Here is a 25,732-nt window from a genome sequence, read left to right on the forward strand (position 1 = left end):
GTTTAGGGGATGACATGCATGTTTGGGAACACCATAAAGTGTATGTTTTGCCTTTATTTCCAATGCTGTCAGTACTCTTGACACTAGAATGAGACTTTTATAAGCCCTAAATCTGCATTATAGAACCCTTCACCAGCTGAGTGTATCATATGAAAACTTACGTGACTACACTGAGTTTATGCCAGTTAAAGAAAATTAATTAAAATCCAAAAGGATTATGTGTTTCATTACTGAACAGCAAAAGCTCAGGGTCAAGGAGTTATGAACAAAAGGAGGGTCATAACCAGGTATCTGGGGATAACCCCCACTTCCAGTATTGCTACTGGAAACTGTCCAGTGAACAGATACAGAGAACTGAAGCTGTTGCACATTTGCCACTTATGAGGACAGCAGCTCAGTGCCCTGCCTCGTTATATCTGCATCTCAAACAGAAGTGATACTGAAGCAGTACTTACTCTATTAACAGTTGAACTTATTTCAAACACGTAGAAGGCACAGCCCATGCAGGAGGGCTTACCCAGCCCAAGGGACACCCCGTCCCTGCGGCAGCATCCACCACTGTCACATTGTGCACGGCTGGAGACCATCCAGTCCAGGGGAATGAGAGCCAAGTGCTGGGGCTCTCTGTCCATCCCCTCTGTACCATTGCCCCATGCCCAACTATGCTCTTCCAGTCAAGCCCTGGGCACACACAGCTGCAACTATGTATTTCAGCTGCTTTCATGAGAGTTTAATTAAGGAACAGGCTATGACAAGGCAAGTGTGTTCACAGAAGATAGAGGGTCTAAACTAACCACACATGCCATGGAGCAAAGGCCTGGAGTCACTCACTTATCCAAAAAGTTGTAACAAAGTAGAGAACTGCAGGTTTTGAACTGGCTTTTCTGCTGGAGTATCTATTTTCTATAGATCATACAGTTTCTATATTGCTAATTATTTCTGCATCATCCTCCTCCTGTTCTGCTTCTCACTCACTGCCTACCTCCTTGGCTCCTAATTGCTTGTTTTGGATCTCACAACCCCGGAGAACTCAGGCTTAAAATTAGCTCCTAGAAGTTGATCTTTCCAAGCCCACTCTTAACACATTAAGTCTTGCCCAGGTCTCTGCATACCCTGTCCTGTAGAGGACCATCTTGCAACAGAGAGGGCCAAAATGAACATCACAAGCCAACAGCATTAATCCCAAAGAAATGCTCAAGTATTGTGATTGCCTTCACAGCTTTCTTGGGCAGTCATAGATTTGAACTTCCTAAATCCTCAAACAACAGTGAACATACTGCAGATCCCATCATCCCTTTTAAAATGGATTTTTTTTTTCTTTCTGACAAAAGTGGGGAAGGGAAGAGAAGCTCTGAACTCCATCACAAATAAGCACATATTCAGCAAAAACAAAGTGCCACTTGTTTGAAGCATTCCCTCAATGACCAGGGTGCAGAGGACGTGGCGAGGCGACAGTGCCAACCAACCCAACTACACAAGAGGCTCTGCCTTGGAAGTGCTTCAAATAATTAAGCGCACAAGGCATAAATTTACCAAGATATGAAAAGCAAGTGAGGTCACTCTGCTCTCATTTTCCTCACAGATTGTAAGGAAAACAAAATCTCCAACAATATTAAGAATATTATGACTGGTCTTTTCTGCCAGCACAGCTCTGTCTTGTAGGACATGGGTTTTTTCAGGCCCTTAACCAGCAGAGCTTTGCCAGCAAAAGCCCTAAAGTAATGCAATTACATTGGCCAAAATCATCACTTTGCCAGGGATTTTATTCTCTCCTGGGACTGTCTTAAACTGTGTGAGCAAAGAAGCCATCAGCAATCTCTTTCAAGTACAGACAACCCTTAAGTAAACAAAAAAGTAAGTACAATTGTTTAAACAAACTGTATTAAAATTTAGCACTACTAAAGACAAGTCAGGCAAAGAAGATATTTAAAATGCTGTGGGTTTAAATAAAAAACAACTAGGAACAATGTCCTAGAAGCATTTTGAAAAGTAGCAGGTTCCAAGATATATTATTTTGTAGTTAAATACAAAAGAGAGCAGCACTTATCCGGGACCTAATCTCCTTCTAAAAATATATCGCTTTGACATTTGTTTCCTTTATCAAATCTGTAATCAGTTCTTTTAAACAAAAAACCCTGGTGATAAATAAACCAAAGTGGTAACGTTTTCTTTGTGGAAACAATTACTCACCTAACAGCAAAGTACAAAGTTGCCGGGCCTGGTTTCTTGGGCAAGTCATGGTCCAGAACTCGGTGATCCAGCTGCAGCCACACACTCTGACCTCTGCGAAAACAGGTTGGAGAGATGGTTAAAAACTGGGACAGGAAATACAGAAATGGGGTCTTTTCTTTCTTTAGAGTGTTACTTTAAAAAGTGCAAGATTCAGCTCTGAGACAGACAAGCATCTCAAATGATTTCCTTTTTTCCTAACTTTCAGATTTTGGTGTCACTCACTTTTGCATGGTAGAGAATGCTCTTTGCAATTATATTTTCAGCTGCAGCATGAAAGTCATAGCACGGCACCCAGAAAAACTAAGTATTATTGAAATAGTCTCCTTTGCTATAGATGGAGACACTTCCATTGACTTCTCATGTCTAGCAGGGGGAACTGATCTGTAGTAGAGGCTGGGTGTTTGCCCACAGCAGAAATAGGTCTGATCAATTCTGCTACACAGGGATCGCACAGTGCTGCTGCCATATCCCCCCACTACTTCTGTTCTGCACGATCCCCAGTCCCAGTGTGAGATAAAACCCCATTTTGGAGCAGAGGGGTTTACCGCAGGCACGCTCATTAAATGAGGCAGGTGTATAAAACATGGTGTTCTCCGCAGCAGCTTCTCTGATTGAAATGGGAAGCCAGAAAGAAAACAAAAATCCCCCAAACCCCAATAACCTCCCTGAGGACCCTGGGGCTGAGGAGGACCGCAGAAGCCTATGGCTGCCCCAAAAGGCTGGGACATGGGTGCCCTCCAGAGGCCACACGCTCCCTCCAAGCACCCAGCCCAGCCCTGTACACCCAAGGCAGCCTCTGGAGTCCCACTGGTGTTTCTGGGGAAGCCAACAGCTTTTAGGTAATCCCCTGGCAGCACTTTAAAGCTCACCATGAGGGAATGCCAGCAACCAAGAACATCCAGAAGAATTTCATGGCAGCTCTTCTGGGGTAAAAAATAAGCTAAGTGCAAACAGCACCCTCAAGGGATTTACAGAAGAGGTTGAAGAAAGTATTTTCCAACATCTGAAAGGACAAGGATGTGGCAAATATATCCTAGGGAGAACCCAAGATGTGAGTGGCTGGTAAAAATAACACACTGCTGCAGTTGGGACTCTTGGAGTGAGCAGCTCCTACCAGGTCCGTGAACACCAGCCCCTTCCCCAGAGCTAGTCCTGTACCTGCAGATGGGAACTGCCTTGGCAGGGTGGCCCCAGACACAGCTCCAACATGGTTTGTAGGTGAAGGCTTCCATCCAGGAGACCGTAAAAAGCAGCAATGGAGAGCAGCAGGGACTAATATTACTCCCATTAAACAAGAGGATGTTTATTTAGGGGCTGTATTAGCGCACAACTCCATTTCCCCACTGCCTTAAACAGCTCTGCTCCAGCTTTTTTGAGGGAGCTGAAGGTAACTCTTCTGGAGGTGCTGGCCCTGGGGAGCAGAGTCGTGCACCCAGCAGACACCGGGAAGCATTTCAGTGCAATGCTGACAGAGGAGTCTAAACACCAGCTGAGATTTCAGTTAACCCAGATGACTCCAGGTTAACACCACAGAAGCGGATCTTCTGTGGTGCTCCAGAGCCCGGCCACAGCATCTCACCCGGCCCGGCAGCAGCTGTCGGAGGAGAGTGGCCGGGGATGGGCAACGGCTGCCTGAGCTGCCCCACTGCATCAGCATCCATGAGAAACCGCACCCAACACCCCCACGCACTCCCCACAGCCCCACTGCCAGGAAGGGAGGGTTGGGCATTTCCAGCACGTTCTGCTTTTACAGCTCTTTTCAGCAGTCTGCAGAATAGCTTGGATACCTAAAAGTAATAGGGAAGCTAGAGGAAGGTTGTTTATGGTAAAGACTAACCTCATATTTCACTGCTGCTAGGGAAGTTTGGGTTTAAAAGACTCAATAATACATTTGAGATTAAAGTGCAAAGCAATTCATCTTGAACATAAATGCAAAACCTTTTTGTTGTTACTAAAAGTGCAGAGTAGGAAAGCTAAGGGTGTTCATGTGGGAAATTATTGCTGAATCAATTTTTTCACCTTGTGAGACAAACATGAAAAGAGAAAGCACCAGGAAGGTATTTTACAAGTATTCTCTGGTTTACGCCCAGAGAAATTTTCCAAATATTTTCTGTTTTGTGCCTTCCCCTTTCCTCAGCCAAGCAGCACAAGCACAAGGTAGGAAAATCTTTCTTCAAAAGAAAAAGTAATTTTTCCATCACAGTGAGCTGCCACAGTGTCGGGGATAGGTTCCACATTGCAATAATCACACAGCTGTTTAAAATAAATGAACATACTTACGTATCATCTATAAATGTTATCCCAAAATACTCCTTTTCTTTCAGGTTGAAGTGTGAGGCCACCAGATCCAGTAACTCCCGAGACAGAAGTTTGGGCTGTTGAAAGAATAAAAATAATTTAATTAATTTCAGTCCAGGCTTTTCATATATAATAAAGATTTTCTCTGCAAATACTCATATTTAAGTAAACATGGCCAAGTTAAAACCTTGTTGTACAACTCAATAGAGAAGTGGCTCCAGACTCAGGCAGTCGGATTCGGTGTCTCCATGGAGCTGCGCAGGGTGTGCAGAGCACAGAGAGGCAATTATGTACTTAACCCACGACACCAAGCTGAAGTGCACAGACCGACTGCTGCTTTCCTCTTTCTGGGGGATAAAGAAGGCAGCTCACACTTTCCTGCAGTTACAGCAGGAGGGATTTTTCAATTAAGACAATATTGTGTACTAGAGGATCTCATGCTTTGGGTTCCGTTACAGGAATAAAACACATCCCCAAACATAGAAACTCTTCTTCCCTTCTAAATTAAAAAAAACCCCACCAACAAGGGGTGTGTTTAATACACCTTCATGGAATTTGGTGAAAGCAGATAAAAAACTCAGCGCAGAACTGATGGCAGATATTTTGCCCACTGTGCACCAATGCCCAAGGGAACCTTCCTGCTAATTCAGGTCTGAGGAAGGGCACGCGTGCCTGAAAGCATGCCCATTTATTCCACTTCTATGAGTTGCTCTAGTAAGAGATGTAACTTCGCTTCAAACATCACTTATGCATCAGCCCCCAATAACACTGCTGAAGAAAATAAGCAGAGGAATCTGGCACTGTGCTACCAGTGCCCAAAAGAGCGGGGTCTGTACCTGAACCAGCAGCTCCAAGTTCCTGTCATCGAGGAGATGTACCTGGCAGTGCCGGCCCTCTGTCATCTGCAAAGACAGAAACACAGCCCTGTGAGGGAGGGCAGGATCCATGGCTTTCCTGGCTTGCACTGGATCACATGTGGCTCAGAGGCAAGAATAACATGTAGCAAGCATTTAATCTGCACCGATAAGGGAATCGACTCCAAGGACTCGGTCTGGAGAGCTGCCTCAGCACTGTGAGCTCCCATGAACTTCAAAATGGCATTAAGGGTGCTTAGCAGCACTCAGGATCAGATAGAAGTGACATAAATGCTGCAAGAATTTAATCTGGGGATGAACCAGCCTGGCTAGTACCATAGACACAAGCAGCAGCAACGGCCTTTTGCTCTGGTGAGGAACATTGATGACCAGGGACTCATGAAATCCCCATCTATCCAATCATCCCTGCAGATGGATCAGCCTAAATTTGGTCCCTTGACAGAGGACCTTGTCTCTAGTCTAGATGAAGTCTCTACTGGTACATTAATGATCTCCCTTGGATAACTTTTCACAATCATTAGAAGTCATTACCTCCATAGGATTATTATACAGGTACTTGCACATGTCAAGACAGGTGCTTGAACTGAATGATTAAGAACAGGATGAGCTTTACAACTTCTAACATTACATCTGGACCACCTTGGTTCCCACTTTGTGTCCCATTTATCTCCTGCAAACAACGTGCCCTTCTCTAAGAGAAGAGCAGTTCAGAAATAGCTGCACATTATGCCCTTTTAATATCTGCCCTTTGAAATCTAATACATTTCCATGTAAGCTTTTACATTATTTAAAATCTGTTCTAATTCTGGACCTCTCACTGGCTTTGGCGAGGACTGGCTTTGCAACACTCTCCGGGTGAGAGCTGGTAAAGGAAACCTGGCTTTTATATTTATTCTCCTAGCCTCAGAGTAACTCATTTTCCTGACAGCACAAGCTTCTCACAGACTATAAATTCAGAGCTCTGAGCAGAGGCCGAGGGTGGTTTGCTTAGCTAGGGGCTCCCGGGGGATTAAACGGCAACACACAGCGGTTTCTCCTTTCACATCCCTCTGGCTCCACAAGGATGGGGACAGTGATAGGGCTGAGCTCTGCTGCCACCAGCACCCCCCTCATCACTTCCTGCCCCGGGATGCCTCATGTGCAAACCTTATAAAGACTTAAAAATAAATACAGTTTATACCTAATTTCAGTATAACCAAAAAGAGACATCCCACCTCCCCCCAGCACTGCCCCCGTTTAACGCACGAGTGTTTGCACAGCAAGGGCTGCTGAGACACAGCCTCTTCTGTCACCAGCCAGCCGCTTCAGATGTAAGAAGCCAAATTAACAAAGCTTTATTGTTTCAACTAATTGAGCTCATTTTGACCAAATGCCAAGAGGGAGTTCCCTCATGAGGAGCTCCACAAACAGGTCAGAGATGAGCATCTGTGGGCACAACTCTGTCTAGTGTTCAGGAAAACAGAGCTATGGCATCTGTGGCACCAGCACTGGCAACTTACAGCACTGCCAAACATGTATCATTGCATCACTCATCAGAACAGCAATACTGGTGAAAGGACCATTTGCAGGACAAGTCTAGCTGGAAGAAACCCCTTTCCTTTTCACTTCTACTGTTGTGAACATGAATCTGTAAAGAAGTGCCAGCTGAAGAGTGACTTGTGAATGGAGGGGTGCAGAGCAGAGACTGCACCATCACGGAGACAGCAGCGATGCCCCCCACACAAACCACAGCCTCACCCCACAGTACTGCACCCCGAAGAGGCATCAGCCCAGAGCTGCACCAGCCCCAGGCCCCTGCTCCCAGCAGGGTACCACTTCCACTGCTTTAATCTTCAGGTTTTGGAAGCAAAGCTGCAGCATCCCAATTGCAGCTTCCAGCATGCTCCCTGCAATTTATCCGTTCGCCAAACATGCTGTCTGGAGCCCTTAAATCCATTATGATCTGATCATGGGTCCATTTGTTCCTGAGAGCTGAAGGTCTGCCATTGCATGGTCATAAATAAGTCACATGTTACAATCAATTAATCATTTCATCAGCGCACCCTTCAAGGTGGTGCATATTTCTGGCTCTGACATACAGTTACCAATCTGCCCCCGTTGCGAAGTGTCTGATCCAATAGTGCTTTTAAATCATTTCCCATCTGTTGCCCTGAGATAGCACAAGGGTTGCCATTATTTAATTGCTAGCTCCTTTAGCTTTCACCCAGTGAAATCACATTAATCACTTCTGACTGTTTTAATTGCCTTGGTTGTCTGTTGTTAAGTAAAAAAGGTTTCTACTATAGCAAACACATCCACAAAGCCTTGTGCTGAGGAGAAAGGAAGGTTGCCAGGAAGATTAAAACATAAAAGAAATACCAACTATAATCTATATTTCTATTCAGCTATCCAAAGTAATTGCAAAGCACCTTAAAAGTAAAGTAATTAAGCCTCATGACACCCCTGAAGATAGGCAAGGTATAATTATCCCCGATTTTATTGATGAGAAAACGTAAGGACAGCTCAAAAGCCTGATTTACAGATATAGATAACATTTAGTACCTGACTCTCCAGGAATCTCATCTCAGAAGAAATCATACAGCTGCTTCCCAGAGTACTGGAAAGCTCAGTCAAGAAGTTGCAGAAGATGCCAGGGTGCTCAGCAATAGAGCACTGTGAAATGCCATTACTGTGACAAACTTGCCAGCTCCCGCCTGTATCCCCAGGGCTCTACATGGCGTTGGGCTCCTGTCACCCCAGGAACGCTCTGTCATACGGTGGGACATGACAGCAATGCCCAGGGCCATGCTGACTGTAGCTCAAGGAAGAGGGGGACTCTGGAGCCCTTTCCATTTGCTGCTTGCGCCCCTCTGCCCCCCCAGCCCATGCACACACATCCGAGCGCTACACCCCTGCCAAGATGCCTTCCCCACCTAGGCTGAGAGGCACAACATGCATACTCACTGCGTGACACCACAGACCAGCCAAAGGACACAAATCTGCTGGGGTGACTACCAGCTTTGCACTTGCAGGCTCCAGTCCCTGAAGCACAGTGGTGTTAGCTAGGGCAGCCCAAACATCAGCCCTTATCCTCCTCTTGCAGACCCAAGGCTTCAGCAACCAGCACCCTGGTTTCTGCAGCTGTGCGAGAGCTTGCTTCAAGTATCCCCACCCCATTCCTGATGGGGCAGAGAGCACTTCACTTGGCTTACTCGGTACTTACAAACACAATCAGAAGCAAATCACTCCCTGTTACTATTACAGAGCAACACGAGCCCATCCTGCATCAGGAATGTCTCCCACCAGAGAGGTCATCTCCAGGGGACAACCCTCTCCTCACATGGAGCTGCCCCCTTGTGCAGACAGGTTTCCTATAAACAAGACAGTACTCACACTTTGCAAGCCTCATCTGTACAGGGGGCAGAACTAATAAGCTCCAGAGGCTATTGCAGCCTCAAGACCACCTCACAAGCTTTGGAGTATCAATTACCTTCCACCAGCCCCATATTGCCCCAACGCAGTAACAGAGGCGCAACATGACTGTGGCGCAGCAACGTCACACACCCTGGCACAGTCACAAGTATCAATGGTCTGGCCCTCTCCTCTTGCCTGAAGAAAAGCTGGAAAGCTTCATAAAGGGGACTTCACCACCACAGTATCACTGGATACAGAAAGGATTTTAGCCATGGAAGAGTGCCTCCAGCTCAGTGACCAGAGACCCTGAGCTCCTGGAGCCGAAGCAGCACAGGACTCATTTTCAACTCCCCCAATGACACCAGTGTGATTTATTTCCCCATAGCACACCCACTTGCAGGCCTGTTTCCTTGGGCTCTGGGAAGGGATTCATACTCGGCTCCCCAGTTCTCAGGACGCTGGGCTCCTCAAAGACCCAACACCCTGGGAGTCCCTTGCAGATACGTTTTCTTTCATCTTTAATTCAGCATGCCTTACTAATCTGAACAATATAATTGATTTTCTATGTAGTTGGACCAATCCATCACAAGATGAGCACAGCTGTCTGGCTCAGTTAAGAGGTGGCGTGAGCAGTTTTGAGATGCATATACAAACATCTGTTTTCAGCTTATTCTCATTGATTTTGCATTGTTTGTAAAAATGAACAATTTTGTTATATTTTTGCAACATGTACCCAAATTGGTCTTTTTAGCAGTTATTTTAAAAAGCCTGCTAATATTTAAGCTATTATCCAGTAAAAGAAGTAGCAGCATAAAACCCATGAAGTATCCCTGCATCTCATCTCATTCCCAATAGGAAATTAGCAGAGTGACATAACACAGCTCCATTTCTGGCAAAACCATACTGAGATACCGGGATGCTGGATTCTTATTGTTTCCCAAAGTCACTTCTATGCTCTGCACACAAGTAAGCAATAAAAACTCGAAAATGGAGAGGAATGAAAAGGCAACAAACACTGTACAATGCAAAAATGAAGTAACATCAAAATACTGCAGCCCTCGTAACTTACAGGCAGGTACTGGCAGCGAGCTTTCAGAAACCTGATTTACCCAGATCTTCAGTAAAGCAGCTGATAATGAAGAAACACACAATTCTCAGAATCTCCATGCACAAAAATTAAAGCATAGGGCAAGATTGTGATTATAAATAGCATGTTAACGTGTTCAGAAAGGTTTCATATAGCTAAAAAAAATTTTTTTTTCATCCATCTCACTTGTGACACAAAAATTAAGACAAATTCTCCACCTAAAACCAATGAGACAAGTTTTCCAAAACATCAGTCATTTAAAAAGAAAAAAAACAAGGCAGAGAGAAAAAACCTACTTCTTGGCTACTTAAACCAAGTCCCTGTGATATCCTGAGCCTGAATGTTTATTTGGGAAAAAGACCATATGGGGGATATTTATGCTATTTCTCTTCAGCAGAAACATCCTCCCTGTTCGAAGCTGGTTGTTATGTGCAATATTTTTAGACATCCATGTGTGTCATCCAGTTCGGAAAAAATAAGAAACAAGAAAAAAGTAATTAGACAGGGTGTAAACAGGAAACCTCAAAAAAAATTAAGCCCGAAAAAAAGCTGACAGAATATAACGTACCTCCTGAAGCATTGCTTAGGAATGGGAAATGGTGAAGGGTTCAGGTCAGAAGCAAACTCAAATGTGTTGCACTCCTCTCCAGACCAGATTTCACCTTCCAGAACTGGGCAAATTACAAAGACATGGCATGGCGCAGCTGGACATAACTGACACCAACTTCTATTTTTAAGCCTTTTTTGTTTTAAGAAAGTCTGGAGTCTTTGCTACTAGGGAATGCCAAAAAAATCCCAAACCCTAACAACTCTGTGGCCAAGGAAGAGAGGATTATACATAAACTGCACATAACTGAGACAAAACTGGGAACTGCTTCTGCCATCAAAACACTGAGAGGTCTGTGCATACATCCCAGCTGCTCTTATTTGGGATGTGCCATGATTTGGGCAGCCCATGTGCACACACTTCTGGCACAACCATGTTGCACATGGCACAACTGTTGTGTAACCGCGACATACCCAGGGATGGGCTGGCCATGCCAGGGTCCTGACTCCAAACACATCGCTGGAAGCTTTAAGACCACCCCTCAAACCATGTGATGCTTCACATCTTTAATACCCCAAACTCCATGAGAAAAGTCTTCTGGAAGTAGCAAACCTCTTCCCCCAGTTGTCCTCTTCACTTTCTCTCAAGATAAACCCTTTCGCTCAGTACAGGCGTTACTGAGCACCCGCAGGGGCTCTGCCTGGAAAATGCCTGAGTGTGACACTGGGGATTCAGTCCCAGATGCACAGAACTGCACTTGTTATTTCCATAAGCTCCTTGCAGGGTAACTATGTGAAATTCAACTTCACTGGCAGGTGAGTCAGCTCCAGACGATGTTTTACAGGCAGAAAAAAACCCTCTTATCACTGGATGCATCAGTGGAGAGAAAGGGGAACCATTTTCACTAAATTAATGGCCAGCACACAAAGCCTTAAACTTGCAGTTTTAAAAGTGAGAAATTGGGCTGCGGTGTATCATTAGCACATGGATTATAAAAACTGGCTCATTTATTCCTGAAACAGGCACATCATCCCACAGTGGCTCAAGCAGTCAGAGCACTGAAGAAAATCATACAGATAACAAAAAGCAAAAGAGCAATATTCCCACTCACTCACAAGAGGCATGTGTGCAGTTAGGAAATGCTGCCCCTTTGCCACATTGACCAGCCTCCACAATGCCTGCAGCATGGGGGGGGTCCAAAAATCTTGCTGTCCTGCTTTTGACCGGTGATTCAGAGGCACCAGTGCTGCTTTGCAGGTGTAGGAGCCCAGAGAACCAGCCTTACACTTAAGAGAATTTCATCTCAAAATCCCTACCTGAGCTGGAGTTAACCAGCTATAAAGCTTCATCAGTAATTTCCTGTAAGGGTGGGGGGTTTTTTGGCTCCCCTCCCCCCCCCCCCCAACCTCTCCTCTGTATCTCATAAGCCTGTAAGATTTCAAAGCTTAATACTGAAGCCCCTACACTGACCTGAGATTTTCATAGGCATTTAGTGGGTTTTATTCCTTCAGTCCTGAAGGCATTTAGGATCAGATCCTCAGCTGCCTTAGATCAACACTGCTTCACTGACTTTGATACAACCAGCCAGCTTACGTCTGACCTGTAAATGTGCACAGCTTGATAAAAATATCAAATAAGATGCAAGAATGTATTGCAATATGGAGCTGCCCTAACCGGGCACATCTCAGGAAAATAAAAGCCTTTGCCTATCCTTTTGGAAGGAAGGGGCCTGCATGCAGCTGGGGGGAAGAGGGAAAGAGTTAGAATGGTTTAAATGACCTCAGCTTCCTGGTGTGTCTGTTGGGAGAGCAAAGCCTCATCATGTTCCAGCACTCAAAGTTACTCAGAGCTTTAAGAAATAAGCTGAAAAATAACACACAGGAGTTTGGTTTTACCCCAGCATTTCTGCGGAGACTTTTTAAAGGATCCACATAGGTCTCCAAAACTGCCTTGATGCACACTTCCTGTGAGCCTGTTTGCAGCTCACAAGCCCTCCCTGACCCAGCACAGGCACCCATCACCAAGTGTCCCCTGGTGGGAGGTGCTCGGGGGAAACAGATGGGTGTGGGGTTGAAAACTGTCCACCCTCTCACTGGTGAAGATCCAGGGAAGGGCAACGCAGCCCCATCCCACTGTCACATCACATCCCACTGCGTGCCTCTCCATCACCTCCTCGGCCACTGAGGGGTGCAGCACAAAAGCCCCCAAGCGATGACTCCACTGCATGGTTGCCCTCCCCTTGCTACCTCCTGCAACTGCTACCTCCTGCAAAACACAAAATGTTGGCTCTGGGTCCAAAAATTCAGGTTTCCCCTTGGTCTCTGCACACATCAGCCTGGGCAGCCGGTGGGTTCCCTGCTGCAGCACCGCAGCCTGGCTCATGGCTACGTGATAAACTTGCCATGATCCCTTGGACGGCAACAGCACAGTTTCTACCAGCTTTACAGGGGGCAGACCATGTCTCCAGACATACTGCCTCTCCTTCCTAATCTTCAAGTCATAAAAGAAATGTTTGGCTGAAGTTCTGGCTCCAATGTAGTTGATTAATTTTACCGTTAACTTTAACGGGGCCAGGATTTTGTCTTAAATCATTTGTCATCTTGCTATTAACCTTACCAGAAGCCACTATGTGCTTAATGTTAAATAGCCAAAAATGCACTGAAGTGGCTGGCTACATCTTTCACCCTTCATGCCATGGCAAGCCACCTTGTAGGACCCACATCACCTCACCAGGGTGACTCCAAGTGCCACCCCCATCCTTCCCAAGGGCTCCACAGCCCACCCTGGCTCTGCACACCCTCGTCCCCAACACTCATGGGGTATATACCTGCAGCAATTATAGGGACTGGACAGAGGCATTCCTGACCTCAGGGTGTCCTTGTGCTTCTTGTCTCAGGACCAGCCAGGCAGGGACAGAAACTTGAAGACCTGACTGAATATGACATGCACAGAAATAATGTTTTAAGATGAGACAGGCTGGAGAAGACTTAAATGCAAGCTGGTACAAATGCCCCTTTGATGATGCTTTCAATGGAAATGTTGGCTCTGCTGAAGTTTGGCAAAGAGTTAGAGATAAAGCATAGTGCCTGGAACAGGGGGCCAAGAGGCTCTCTGGGTTGCATGGCACCTTCCTAAAATAGCCACATGAACTGAAGATATGATGAAAAAACTGGCTCCTGCAGAGCATCAACTGACTTTCATGTAAGCCCCACCAGCTGAGCCAGTTAAAAAAAAAAAATCTGGCAAAGCAACAGCCCAAGCGTTCTCCCTCACTGCAGGCACTGTGGCTTTCCAGGGCCAATTGCCAACACACTTTCCATGCAATTTTCTCCTTTTCCCCATCTACTCTACTATTTCTCATTGCAGGGGAGGGCAAATCTAAGGGACTCTCACTTGCTTTATTGATGGTTTGCTGATTTGTAAAGGATTTGTGTTGTACAGGTTTCAGATTGTACAGGTACATTTGTACCACATCCTCTTGCGGTCATCAGAAAGATCACACTCACTGGAGAAGGTCGTGGGGCTCTAAATCTCATCCTCCTCTCCCAAAACGCTCAAATGCAATGCTCAGAAAATGATGATCATGCTGCAATAAAAACCCAAAACCAAATAACAAGTGATAAATGAAAACCCAGGCAACAAATGAATTCAGTCTTCCTCAAAATGATAAATACAGTATCTCAGCCAGGAGATAAAGCCCTTTGCCAAAAGCAAAGTATCAACAGGAGAATTGCTGCTTCTTGGTCTATACCAGGAGTGCACAATGTAAAAAAACTAACCCCTCTCCTCCCCGCAAGGAAATTTTGCAGTGTGGCTGCCTTTCTTGATGCTACCGATGGTGGTTTCACATACTCGCTGCTGCTCCCTCCCAGGCAGGGGTGCAGGGGGTGCCCAGATGAGCACGCCACAAGTGAGCAGGCAGCATCGGTTCCCGCGGCACAAGGCAGAGGGACGAACTGCTGCAGAAGAGCCTGTGCTGGCCCCACATTTTTCAGCTGACAAGCGGCATTCAGACAGCTTCTCACCTCTGACACTGCCAAAGGCCACGGGATCTTGCTGGCAGTGTTATCAGTAGATGCCGAGTTGCTCTGACAGAGGGGTAGAGGTTAGCCATCTTCCTGAAGGAACAGCCACCCCTTTGTTGCATCAGTATTCTCCTTATATTAAATAAAGGTCTCATACTCAAAACTGAAATGTTTCTCAAACGGGTCATGTCATTCCATGAGTGCCGATGTTACCATTCCTACCACTTTGCATTGTATTTAAAATAACAGCAAGAAAAGACTAGACAGGCAACTCTACAGCTAATCCTAAAAATCAGGGAAGTTAATAGGAAACAATCAGTGCAAGTCTGCCACAAATATCAAGTCAATGAAATACTTCATCCAACATCTGCTTTCCTTGGCAGAACACAGCTAGTAAGTTAGTGTCTGGTGGAGACATGCTTATCACCGGCAGTGCTGAGGCACTGCAGTCGGGTCATTACTGCGCACGAGCCCATGGTGATGTTTTGTTCCAGTATGATCTCTGGAGAACTCAGCAGGGGGAAGAGATCCTGTGGGATCACACAGCTTTCCTGACAGTACACAAAGGAGCAAATGAAGTGTTGGTCCCAGAACTGGCATTGCATGGAAGGGCAGCATCCTCCGTCCTTGACCAAGCGGTACCCACTGTGGGGCAGGACCAGACGCCTGCCCTCCTGCAACCTGTTCTGACCTTCACTCCTCAGCCAGGAGGTTAGAGGCAAATCAGTTAAGCTCCTGCTTCTTTACTTAAGTCTCTACAACACAAATCTCTGGAGATATTCTGTGCAGAGATACTCTGGTAACTTCCCGTGTTTTACCCTACCCCAGAAGCCATCTCTGACCCACTTGAAACAGAAACTCAGCTTTCCCTGTTACAGAGGACTAAAAAAAAAAATCCCCAGACACCCACACCCTGCCCTTGATGCCTCTTTGCCTCCCTCCAGCCCTGAAGCTCTCCCCCATCTCTTTGATGGCTTCTCACAGGCTGCTCCTCTGTGTCCCCCACCTTCTTGCTTCTCCACCACCCCCCTGCTCACCCCTGTGTCGGGTTTTTGAGGGAAGGCTCTTGAGGCAGGAGACACAGGCAGAGCAAGCCTTGACCAAATATCTGCCATCCTCTCCAGGCAGCACCACATCCTTTGAAGGCATCTTCCCCTCTAGCCCCATAGGGGTCCTTGCACCCAGCTCATCCCTCATCCTCCCTCTGGACTTTTCCAGCTGCTCTCATGCTTGGCAGCAGCGCCTCAGAAAACCCAGATGCCAGCCTTAAACAGATATTAGGTACGCAGGTGATGAAAAATAATTTTTAAAAGAGGCTGTATCACAAGTCCATTGGAATTGCCTTTAAATCTGTAACTCTTTAAAAAAATGCAAAGAGCAAGCAAATAAACCAAGAAAAGCCTGAAATTCTAAACTCTCTGGAAGAAGCCAAAATAGCGGGTATTGGCTGCAGCGGGCGCTGAGCAGCGTTTCTGCAGTGGTGCCGGTGGCGAGAGGCCAGCCAGCCTGCCCAGCCACCAGCACCTTGCCAGGCACTCGGGGGGTTTGACAGACTTGAACTGCTCCACACTCCACTTGTAAAGCAAAACAAGCACTTCGGATCAAAGGCGCTTTCTCAACAGCCGTTAACGAGCTCCATGTGCACTGCTGTATCTCCCGCACCAACCTCTTCATGAGGGGGTGTTTTTTTTTTTTGGGACGAGGGGGGTGGAGACCTTACTGATGAGACATTTAATAGTTACATGCTGAAAGGAGCTACTGTACAAGGCACTGACTGCCTTTTCTCAGCATTTATGAATCTGTGCTTTGTTCGGTTTAAATCATATCTCAGAGCAGCCTATAAGGGTAATCTCTGAAACTGGGTTTTCTCTATAATCAGAAGTTACAGACCTGCTCTTCAGCTAAGCAAAGTTACCAGAATCAAGCTTGGATTTAGCACTTTCCTAAAGCAGCCAAGGCAGCACTTAAAACAAAGGCAGGAAAAAGCAGCTGTAAATGCTGGGAGTAAACAAACAGCCACTTATCTTCACAGTGGAGTGCAAAAGATGCAAAGAAATTTCTATAGACTGATATTTCAGGGCAGAGAGCAAGCAAAAAGATTTCAGCCTGCACTACCAAAGTACCCCAACACAAACTCACTTTGCTCCGTGCTGCTTCTAGCTGCCTGCTCTCCTGCACTCACATCTCCAAGCTCTGTGCTATATTTAAGTCGGGGCACAATGTAACAGCACTAAACATTATCTGTCACTGCTAAGCATCAGAAATTATAATATAGCCTCTTACCTCTAAGTCACACACTCTTCTGGTTCAAAAGAACAGAGAAATACAAGAAATACTCAACAGCATGCGTGTACTAAGCCTTCACGTTTTCTGTACATCTAAGCTGGGGGAAGAAGGGAGACACGATCCCGGACTTCTTCCATTGCCATACAATCTCAAGGAAGTGACCTTCGCATTTGTTGCTTTGATTACAGATTCAGAAACAAAAGCCCTTCCAGCATGAGTCAGGGGACACAAGAGGCTGAAATGCGACTGTTAAAAACAGAGGCAAGCTGGGAAAGCATTACAATTATTTTATTTCCTTTGCTATATTAACCCCTTTATTATGAAACAAAACCAAGTAGTAAACCAGCAGTTACTGACCAAAGGCATAGCATGACGTGCCAGCCCCGGGGCAGTGAGACACCTTGGGACCCTGCCACCCCCCTGCGCTGTGGCAGCCAGCTGAGGACCCCCACGCCAACAGTTCTGTGCTCATTGGGAGCTATCGTTGCCTCTCTGGATCTTTCACCCCAAGCATCCCCATCCAGGGGACAGAAAAGTCTTTATGCCAAAACTTGGCACAGTGCTAAAACTTCAAGCCGTCTCCATTTTCAACCCCTGGGAGCAGGGGCTTAGCCCTGCAGCAGCAGGGAGGCTCACCTACCCATCTGAAGGGTATACGGTAAACAAAGATAACCAGAGCTTGTCTTCTCAGCACACCTGCCCTCACTCCACATGCTTACATCTCCATAGGACCCTGCTGCAAAAGACAGCCCCAGGTACAGCATTTCACTGGATTTCCCAAACTCCTTTCCAAAGCACAGGTCTGCTGCCTCTGATGTGGGCTGCTGCATGCTGGGGAAGGAACCAGCTGTGGGGACAGAGATTACACCCTTGGCCATCAATCTCAATTTGTTCTGGGGTCAGAGTCAGTCTCCGGGAGTGCAGTTTGCTGCTAGCAGAGGTGCAGGAGTTTATCATCTACCTGCTGCTCCCTTTGCAGGACTGTTCTGTGGCAAAACATCAAGTTATACTTAAAGGACATCCAGCTCCTCTCCCTGATTTTTCCTGCTCTGGTGTATTAATCTACAAGGCTTTGCACACCTCTGGGCTTTGACACAGCAATGCTGATTGTCTTAGGAGGAGCACAGGTATCACAACAGCACAAAAACTGAGTTCTCCTCCAAAAGAAATGTCAGACGACTATATAACACTGCTTTCACTAACAATAGAAAAAAACAAAACAGAAAAGAAATGTGCACCCAAATCCAGGAGGCTGTAACCTCTGAAGCTCTAATCCGACCTCCAGGCAGGTACACAAGAAGCACAAGATCAAATTTACACATGCAGTTACTTCAAAATCTAAAATACAAGACCATTCCTCCTTCACAAACACAGCTCTACATTATTAATCTCCTTATGTGATGTGAGTATGGGTACCCAAGCTTTTAAATCAGACCACTGACTCACATCCTCTGGCTGCATAAATTAGGGTAGGAAGACTGATGCCAAGGGAAGAACACTGCCCAGGACCATTGCTTCCAACATAGGCTGGAACATACAGGCCAGAGGGAACATCACAAAACATCACTAGAGCAGGAAGGAGCTCTGGACACACACCAAGAAAACCTCACCTGGGTGCGAGAACAACCTCCTCCCTTTAGCTGGATGCTCTCCTTCAGTTATTTATGCTCCCAACTGAGGGGTCCCTATGCACAAGAGAATAGATTATGAAGACTTTTCCACCCCAATTCTTATAATCCATGGCTCTATTTTAACAGAAAAAAATTAAGTTCAACACCTGGAAGAAACTAACTTGCTTTTAATCAGAACAGGAAGCAAGAACCTTGGGGCCAAACTTTTGAGAGCAACACCTCAGAGACACACAGCTCTCATTTTTTAGAGGTACCAAGCCCTCCTGGTCCGCTCAGCTCCCCCACACAGGAGGCTCTGTGTACCAAGCATCTGAGGCCAACAACGGGCTCCATTAAGCTGCAGAGCACTGAATAAAGCCCGAGCCTTACTGATACTGCTGGGAAGAGAAGCAAGGCTGCCTGGTGCACAGGCTCAAACAGCAGCAGTCAGTCCCATCCCCTCGCCTGGGGCTGCCTCCATAAATTACCATCAATCCAGACACCTTCAGAGGGCAGCTCAGCCCAGCTATCCCAGACACCTGGGATGCAGTGAGGTGCCAGAGGTGTCTCGCCCTCCTTGTTTAATGCTGAGAAGTTAGCTTTGATCAAATATCCACCTTTTAAATAGCTGCAGACAAAGAGGTGTGTTTTTTCCCCCAAAGTTACTTTGTAAAAGCTAACACTCTCATAGTCATGAGACTACAAAAGCTCTCCATAGAATACTCAATATCACAAGTTTCATGAAAAAAAACATAAGCTGGCTCCACATCAGGCAGGAGGATGCCAGGTCAGGTCCAGCCAGCTGGTCCAGACTGCACCAGCGACTTGAAGGGTGGCAGCTGAGACAGTTTTGGGAGGGTATTTCAGAGTAACAAACTTGCATTTGTCTCCAAAACATAGATTCCAAAGCCCCAAAATAAGATGGAAAATAGACAGTGAGTCATGTTTCCTTAGAGAAATGACGTGAAGGTTACCTGGGTGGTGCCAATTTCTGCCCTGCTGGGATAACCACAGGGACAAGAATAGCTGGATGAGAGGAAGAACACAGCTGCTCAGAGGATCTGGGGCTTCCAAACACACAGATCTGGGCTGTGTAATTCAGTTGTACTCTAGGCCACAGATATTTTTTCTAAACAAGAAAAAGTAGAGATTAAAAGAAATACAGTGTACCCATAAGAGGTTCCAGCAGTGGGAAGCTGCTGGAGCAGCAAAAGTTGAGCAGGCGGAAGTCTCTTCAACTTGGAGGCCACAAGGAGAATTGCATGAAGTAACAAGCAATAGGACAAGAGGGAATGGCCCCAAGTTGCACCAGGAAAGGTTTAGACTGGATCTTAGGAAGTATTTCTTTACAGAATGGGTTGTTAGGTGTTGGAATGAGCTGCCCAGGGCAGTGGTGGAATCCCCATCCCTGGAGGAGTTTAAGAGTCACGTTGACATCACGCTGAGGGACATGGTGGAGTTGGGAACTGTGTTAGGTTAATGGTTCGACTGGATGATCTTCAATGTCTTTTCCAACCTTGATGATTCTGTGATTCTGCTCCACACTGGGGTCTGGGGATGGCAGCGCTGCAACTCCTCACCAAAGGGTACGGAACCCTACAGCAAATGCAGCATACCCTGGCCTCTCTGAATAAGGTCAACAGATGGAGCGTCCTTGATATTAGAGAGGACTTACTCCCACTTTCACTACAGCTTAGCCAACACCAAGTTGCATGCCTGCCAAGTGCACCTGCCCAACCAGATTCCCGATGGGCAACCAACATACAACTACACCAACATACTTGTTCTCTCAAAACAACTGTGGCAACCAGACATGCCCAGTCCAGCATCAGCCAAACTCTACATTCAGCATGATGGAGACCTTGCCTACAGTAGCCACCTTTCTGGAGAGACTGTTCCCCTCTTATTTTTTTTCCTGTCTATATACCACCTCAGTTTTCCTCTACTGTACTTCTGCCTTTTTTTCCCTATCTGTTTGTTTTCCCACACTTACTTGCAAGTTTGTGCTCAGTTTGGAGTATTGGGGGTTTTGACATACACCTGAATAGGGTCAGAATTATCATTTTTTTATTCCCTGGCCTCTCCCCTCTCTTTCCTTGTTTGTACAGCCTGTATTTTTCATGCTATGTAATTCTTCCACTGCCCTCTTCTGCTCTTCCAGCTTCTTCACTCTCCATCACTACTCCAAGCTCTGTTGGCGCCCCATAATTCCACCTGATATGAAGCAGGAAGATGAACACTGGGGCACCTATCACCAGGACAGCACCTATTCTACATCAGCTGGAAAAGCAGCCACAGAAACATCACAGTCTTAATCTGACATTGCTTGGACTGTCAATGATGGCTTTTAATGGCTAAAACGACCACATTCAGGCTATTTACAGCCTTTTCATGATCCTTATTCTCCCCATCTCTCCTTCCCCAACACACACACTTGATGCATGTTTAAATGAATGACAGACCAATTAGCAAGGAAAAGTGTACATGTATGTTTGTGTGGGAGGGTATTTAAGCTAATATATTCCAGCACTGATAGCCTTATCCTCTTTGCAGTCTCTGAGAATGAACTGGCCTCCATCTGTACAGAAGATTAGTAGAATTTCTAATCACTAATTATGACTCTGAGGTTTTAAGAGCAATGCAGACTGTACAAAAGGGTGGCCTGATTTTTAGAAAATGAGGAGACAAAGATAGCACAGTGTTATTTTAAGCACATGGACAGTCCATCCAAGATTGCAAAGAACTGCAGTGACAACACTAGCAAAAGGAGTGAAAGCTAAACACTCAAAAGGACAAAAAATTAAGTATGGAAAAAGCAGCATGTGCCTGAAACATTTTTAATTTACCTTTTCATAAGTCTTTTGTCCAGTCAGAGCAAGCTGGGCAGCCTCTCTGCACAAGACCAAAATGGAGATTTATCCAGGCAAGTTCATACAGTGATACCTTTGTACAGGAGTCTGCTTCTGAAAAGTGGCGCCAGCGACATTTGAAGTCTAACGTATTTTGTGAACTGCGTCAGATTGAAGAAAAAATATTTATACAGGCCAAAGCGGTTAGTGAATAGAAGGCACTGTTTGATACTGGCACCGTGACACCCTGAAGGAAATGAGATGAAGTTCACAGTCTGGTTGTGAAGTTTGTCTGCTAGGGAAGAGGGAGGAGCAGTATAAAAATCATATTTTTGTTTGAATAAACTGTCTTGAATAGAAAATGCTATATCATGAGCTCAAATGGAAATATGTCTGGCAGAGAACTTTGGAAAGCTGCTGTTGGAAGCGTGCAAAGCCAAGTTTAACTCTAAGCTGTCAGGAGGCAGTGCCCAGAGCCAGTCCTGTTCTCAGCTCTGTAAGAGGCTCCCCTGAAGTCCAGCCACCGGGAAGCCTTCACGTGCCGTGTTTGGATGTGACGGGGGTTTCAAGCAGAGCCAAAGCTCTGCAGGTGATGTACAAGCAGCGTCATAGCATTAGATCAAATACCTTAAAAAAAAAAAACAGCTGGATAAGAGCAGAGCAAAGCTTTTCCAGAACAACCAGTAATCCCCAGTGCCAAGTTTAAATCTTTCAAGGGGCACATGTTCAGTGTCCTCTAAAAAGGTCTTCAAGCTTCCTTTGGAAAGCTCTGACCCATAAGGATGCCTGAGATGCTTCCTCTGAGCATCACTCCCAGGGTCTGTCCGGTGCAGAGGAAGGAAAGCTCTGCCCTGATGACACAGCACTCCCCCTTCATGCTCACCCTCACCACTCCAGCACCACTTTTCATCATTGTGAAAAGACAAGGGGACAAAGGCATCTCCAATTTCTCGTCAGCATTTTTTGTAATGTAAAGTTAAGGTGTGGTAGCAGAGGAAACAAGGTCCTTGTTATCCAAACTATCTACATTAGCACCATAGGAAACAGAAGTCAACTGCTTCCTCTCTTGTTCCTCCACCCCAGGTACGTATGGGACGGACATGTACAAAGCTTATTTATTGTGCTTCGTCAGCAAAACTTTTTCACTTCACACAGAGGAAATGACCTTTCAGAGGTTAAAAAGCACTTTGTCCAAAAAACCCACATGAATTCAACTTACACTTTTATACCAGAAGTTGTTAGCCAAATTACCAGTGTAACCGAATAGCATAATTGCAGAGATGCTCCCATACCTGGTTTCATGTCCAGCAGACATTAATCACAATGTGTCACTGTTTTCTCCAGGGAGTCTGGGGACAGTTTGCCTGGTTTCTCTTTTCCACTTTGCATCAAGCAGACTGACAGGCATTTTAACCCTGACATTAAAGCATTCACTTGACCAGTTTTTAATTTATAAAAGTTAGTTGAATTATCAATTAGACTTTGATGCAATGTTTCTCATGCTTAAAGCATAGGGGGTGATGAGGAATGACACTGCTGTGGGATGTATAGGTGAAAATTGGTATTCATACCTCAGGGGAAGACATGCAGCAGAACATGGTAGTGTTGACATCCCCATGAAGGGGTAGTGGTAACGTAACTAAGCACAGGATCAATGTCGATACAGAAAGTTTCTGGTTTTGCCACTGCTTATTAAATTTATATGAAAATTTCACTTTGTTTTACTTCTTTATAATTAAATCTAAGACAAGTGGCCTATTAAACCAGCATGTGGAGAGCCCTGCCAAAAGCTTTATTTTGAAAGAGTATCAGGGCACCCAGAAGTGTCAAGCTGTCCCATTGTGGGCATCAGGAGGGGCTCTGGGAAGACCCCCCCAAAGCCCAGATGGCAGCCCCAAGCACTATATGCCAGATCTCCACAACAAAATACAGCTCTCACTCCTTTCTCTTGTAGGACATGGGTACCCTTGCATGAAGTTTCTATGCTGAATTCTCACCTAGGATTTTTTTCCAAGCCCTAACAGCCCAAATAACTTGTATTGACTTGCTGCACTTCGATGATCTGTGCCAGCTCTTCCATCAGCTATCTCTGCAAGTCTCTGGTTCTTCTAGGACAGGCTTTCAGATGCTCTCTGCCATGAACAAGACAGCATTCCCTGGCACACAACCCAAGCACTCACAGAGGATAAATGCACGTAACTGTACAACCCTCCTCCCCTCGCATCGGTTCAAAGGTTCTTTCAGAGTGAAACGGGACATCCCGTCCGCACTTTGGCTCACAAACTCCTCCAGATGAATAGACTCTGGGCAAATAGAACATGCCTTCTTTTTTGGCAGATGAGACAGATGATGGCAATCACCCTGGAGCAGAGACCAGCTTGGGGAAGCGCCTGAGCTTGGCTTGCTGGGCTGGGGCTGAAGTCCCTGCACCAGTAACTGGGTGAAATAAAAGACAGTAAGACTTTGAAAAGCGTTTCCCACACACACATATGCTAGAAATAACATGGCAACTGACAAAAGCTGCTTAGTTCTTATTGGGGTTTTGTTGCATGGTGGTTTGTTTTGTTGTTTTTTTTTTTTTTTGTTTTTTTTTTTACTTAAAGCTGCTAATGCCAGTAAAGGCTTTGTGCTGGCAGAGAGGATTTCAGCCTGCCCTGGCCAGCCAGCTCTGCACACGTGACAACCTCTACACCTGCTGACTTCAAAAGACATTGGTGAGAGCCCTGCATAGAAGCATGAAGATGGTAGTGGCTTCTCGATTCTGGGATTCAAGCTCAGATCTCCTATGAGGCTAGCAAGCATTTTATATTAAAAAAAAACACACCAAAAAACCCCACAGTAACAAACTTAACAGTTCAGGGAAAAGAAATCCTACTGGGTTCCCTTTCACCACAATAACGTACTGATGATTAAAAAGAGACCTACTAGCAGTGTCCAACTCACCCAAAAATAGCCACTGACCTGCAAAACAACATGAACCCAAAATATGGATCAAAGTGAACTGAAGCCTCCAGGGCTGACCAGCAGCACAAGTGTCTGTCACCTCACCCTTCCCTGCATGTCCCTTGCACATAGCTCAGTGACAAAGTTCTGACTTGTTTCCTGATTTGTTACACCATGCACAGCCCTGGGAGTCAGAGGGGGCAAAAGTGTAAGTTTAGTCAAAAGAGCTTTTATATACATCCCATGTTACTTCTCACACCTGAATATGAATGTGATGGAGTTACAGAAATACAAAACATTCTTGATGAAACCAAGGTAGGAAAGGACTTTGTTAAGCATCTGTCCAGGTGCCAATATTAATAAGAACACAAAGCAAAAACGTGCTCTCATATGGCTGCACTAACTACTAGACTTCTAGCAAAAATCTGAGAAGACAAATAGCATCCCTGGCAGGTAGGAGAGCGTTGTTATATCCATTTTACAAACAGCAGGGGCACAGAGGAGGAAGACAATTTGCCCAAGATAATGCAGGACCTATGGCAATGATGGGACACAAAAATCTTGTGTCCAAGATTAGAGCCCAGTCCCACAGACACTGCAATGCCCACCTCCTCGGAGAACAACCCTGTTGAGAGCTCTGCACTGCATATTTTGCTCCTGTATTGCTCCACTGAGCCCGAGGTGAACAAGTGTAACACAGCATGGCTCAGAGTACATCTCTGTATGCAGGGGTCATCCAGCTGTCATCTCTAGATGTTCCCACAGCTTGAAGTGTTTAAAAAAAATGGCAAAGAAAAATAATATTCAATTCAAGCTCTTAGAGGGCTCAAATATCCAAACAGGCCAGCGACATTTAATGCTGTGTGCTCAGTCCTGCACCCACCAGTCTCAGCCAGGATACCACCAGTGGTTTTAAGAACAAAGAGCCAAGACTTTAGCACAAAAAGCAATGTGTTACACAACCCAACAAGGAAGAGCTGCAGGGCATTCTTTCAGCCATCTCTTTAATACACCCCAAATCACCATTAGGAAATTCCTGACATTAAAATGTCAGTCACCTTGTTCCTCCCTGGTTTCATTACCCAGGGATGACCCTCAGAGCTGTGAGCACAGAGCAACAGGTCACTGCACACCTCCAGCTGCACTCTCCTTGTGACTGTGACAAGCGGTGGGCACTCCCCATCCACCCCCCTGGAAGGATGACAGAAGGACTAATCTCTGTTTTTACCTGTTTTCACATCCCCACTTTAGGACACAGGCACAAATCAGTGATGCTTTTCATAAAGACAAGACAGATTAATCCACCAACATCCACCAGGTAAGTTTGGGCAGAGATACAGTCACACTTCGTTTTGAAAAAATCTCTTTTCACTTCGAGCCAACCATTGGAGAATCGCAGCTGAACAGGCTGAATACAGCTGTTGTCAGAGCTGGTCCTTTGAGACATTATTCCAGCCCTGAAGGGATGGGGTTTGCTTCCATGGGGATGCAGCAGGGAGCAAAGGCAGTCCGAGCTCCACACCGTACACGAACAGATTGCAAAGATAACATGCACGCAGTACAGGTGTAGCTGGATTTTATTTATAG

At 45.8% G+C, this 25,732-nt stretch overlaps 1 protein-coding gene across 4 annotated transcripts in view; it reads right to left on the reverse strand.

Moving 5' to 3' along the window:
• FRMD4B (FERM domain containing 4B) overlaps positions 1 to 25,732 on the reverse strand; it is an 85,925-nt gene that overhangs the window by 58,580 nt on the left and 1,613 nt on the right. For 3 of the 4 annotated variants that reach the window (XM_074836003.1, XM_074836001.1, XM_074836002.1), the window contains exons 2-4: positions 5,367 to 5,432; positions 4,513 to 4,607; positions 2,191 to 2,283 (exon numbers count right to left, since the gene is read on the reverse strand). In XM_074836003.1, coding sequence (XP_074692104.1) covers positions 2,191 to 2,283; positions 4,513 to 4,607; positions 5,367 to 5,432 — 254 coding nt within the window. Of the gene's footprint in view, positions 1 to 2,190; positions 2,284 to 4,512; positions 4,608 to 5,366; positions 5,433 to 25,732 lie in introns of those variants that run through there. The other variant, XM_074836007.1, reaches the window with a different exon arrangement.

This window comes from Strix aluco, chromosome 11 (genome assembly GCF_031877795.1).
Source record: "Strix aluco isolate bStrAlu1 chromosome 11, bStrAlu1.hap1, whole genome shotgun sequence".
NCBI classification, from domain to species: Eukaryota; Metazoa; Chordata; class Aves; order Strigiformes; family Strigidae; genus Strix; species Strix aluco.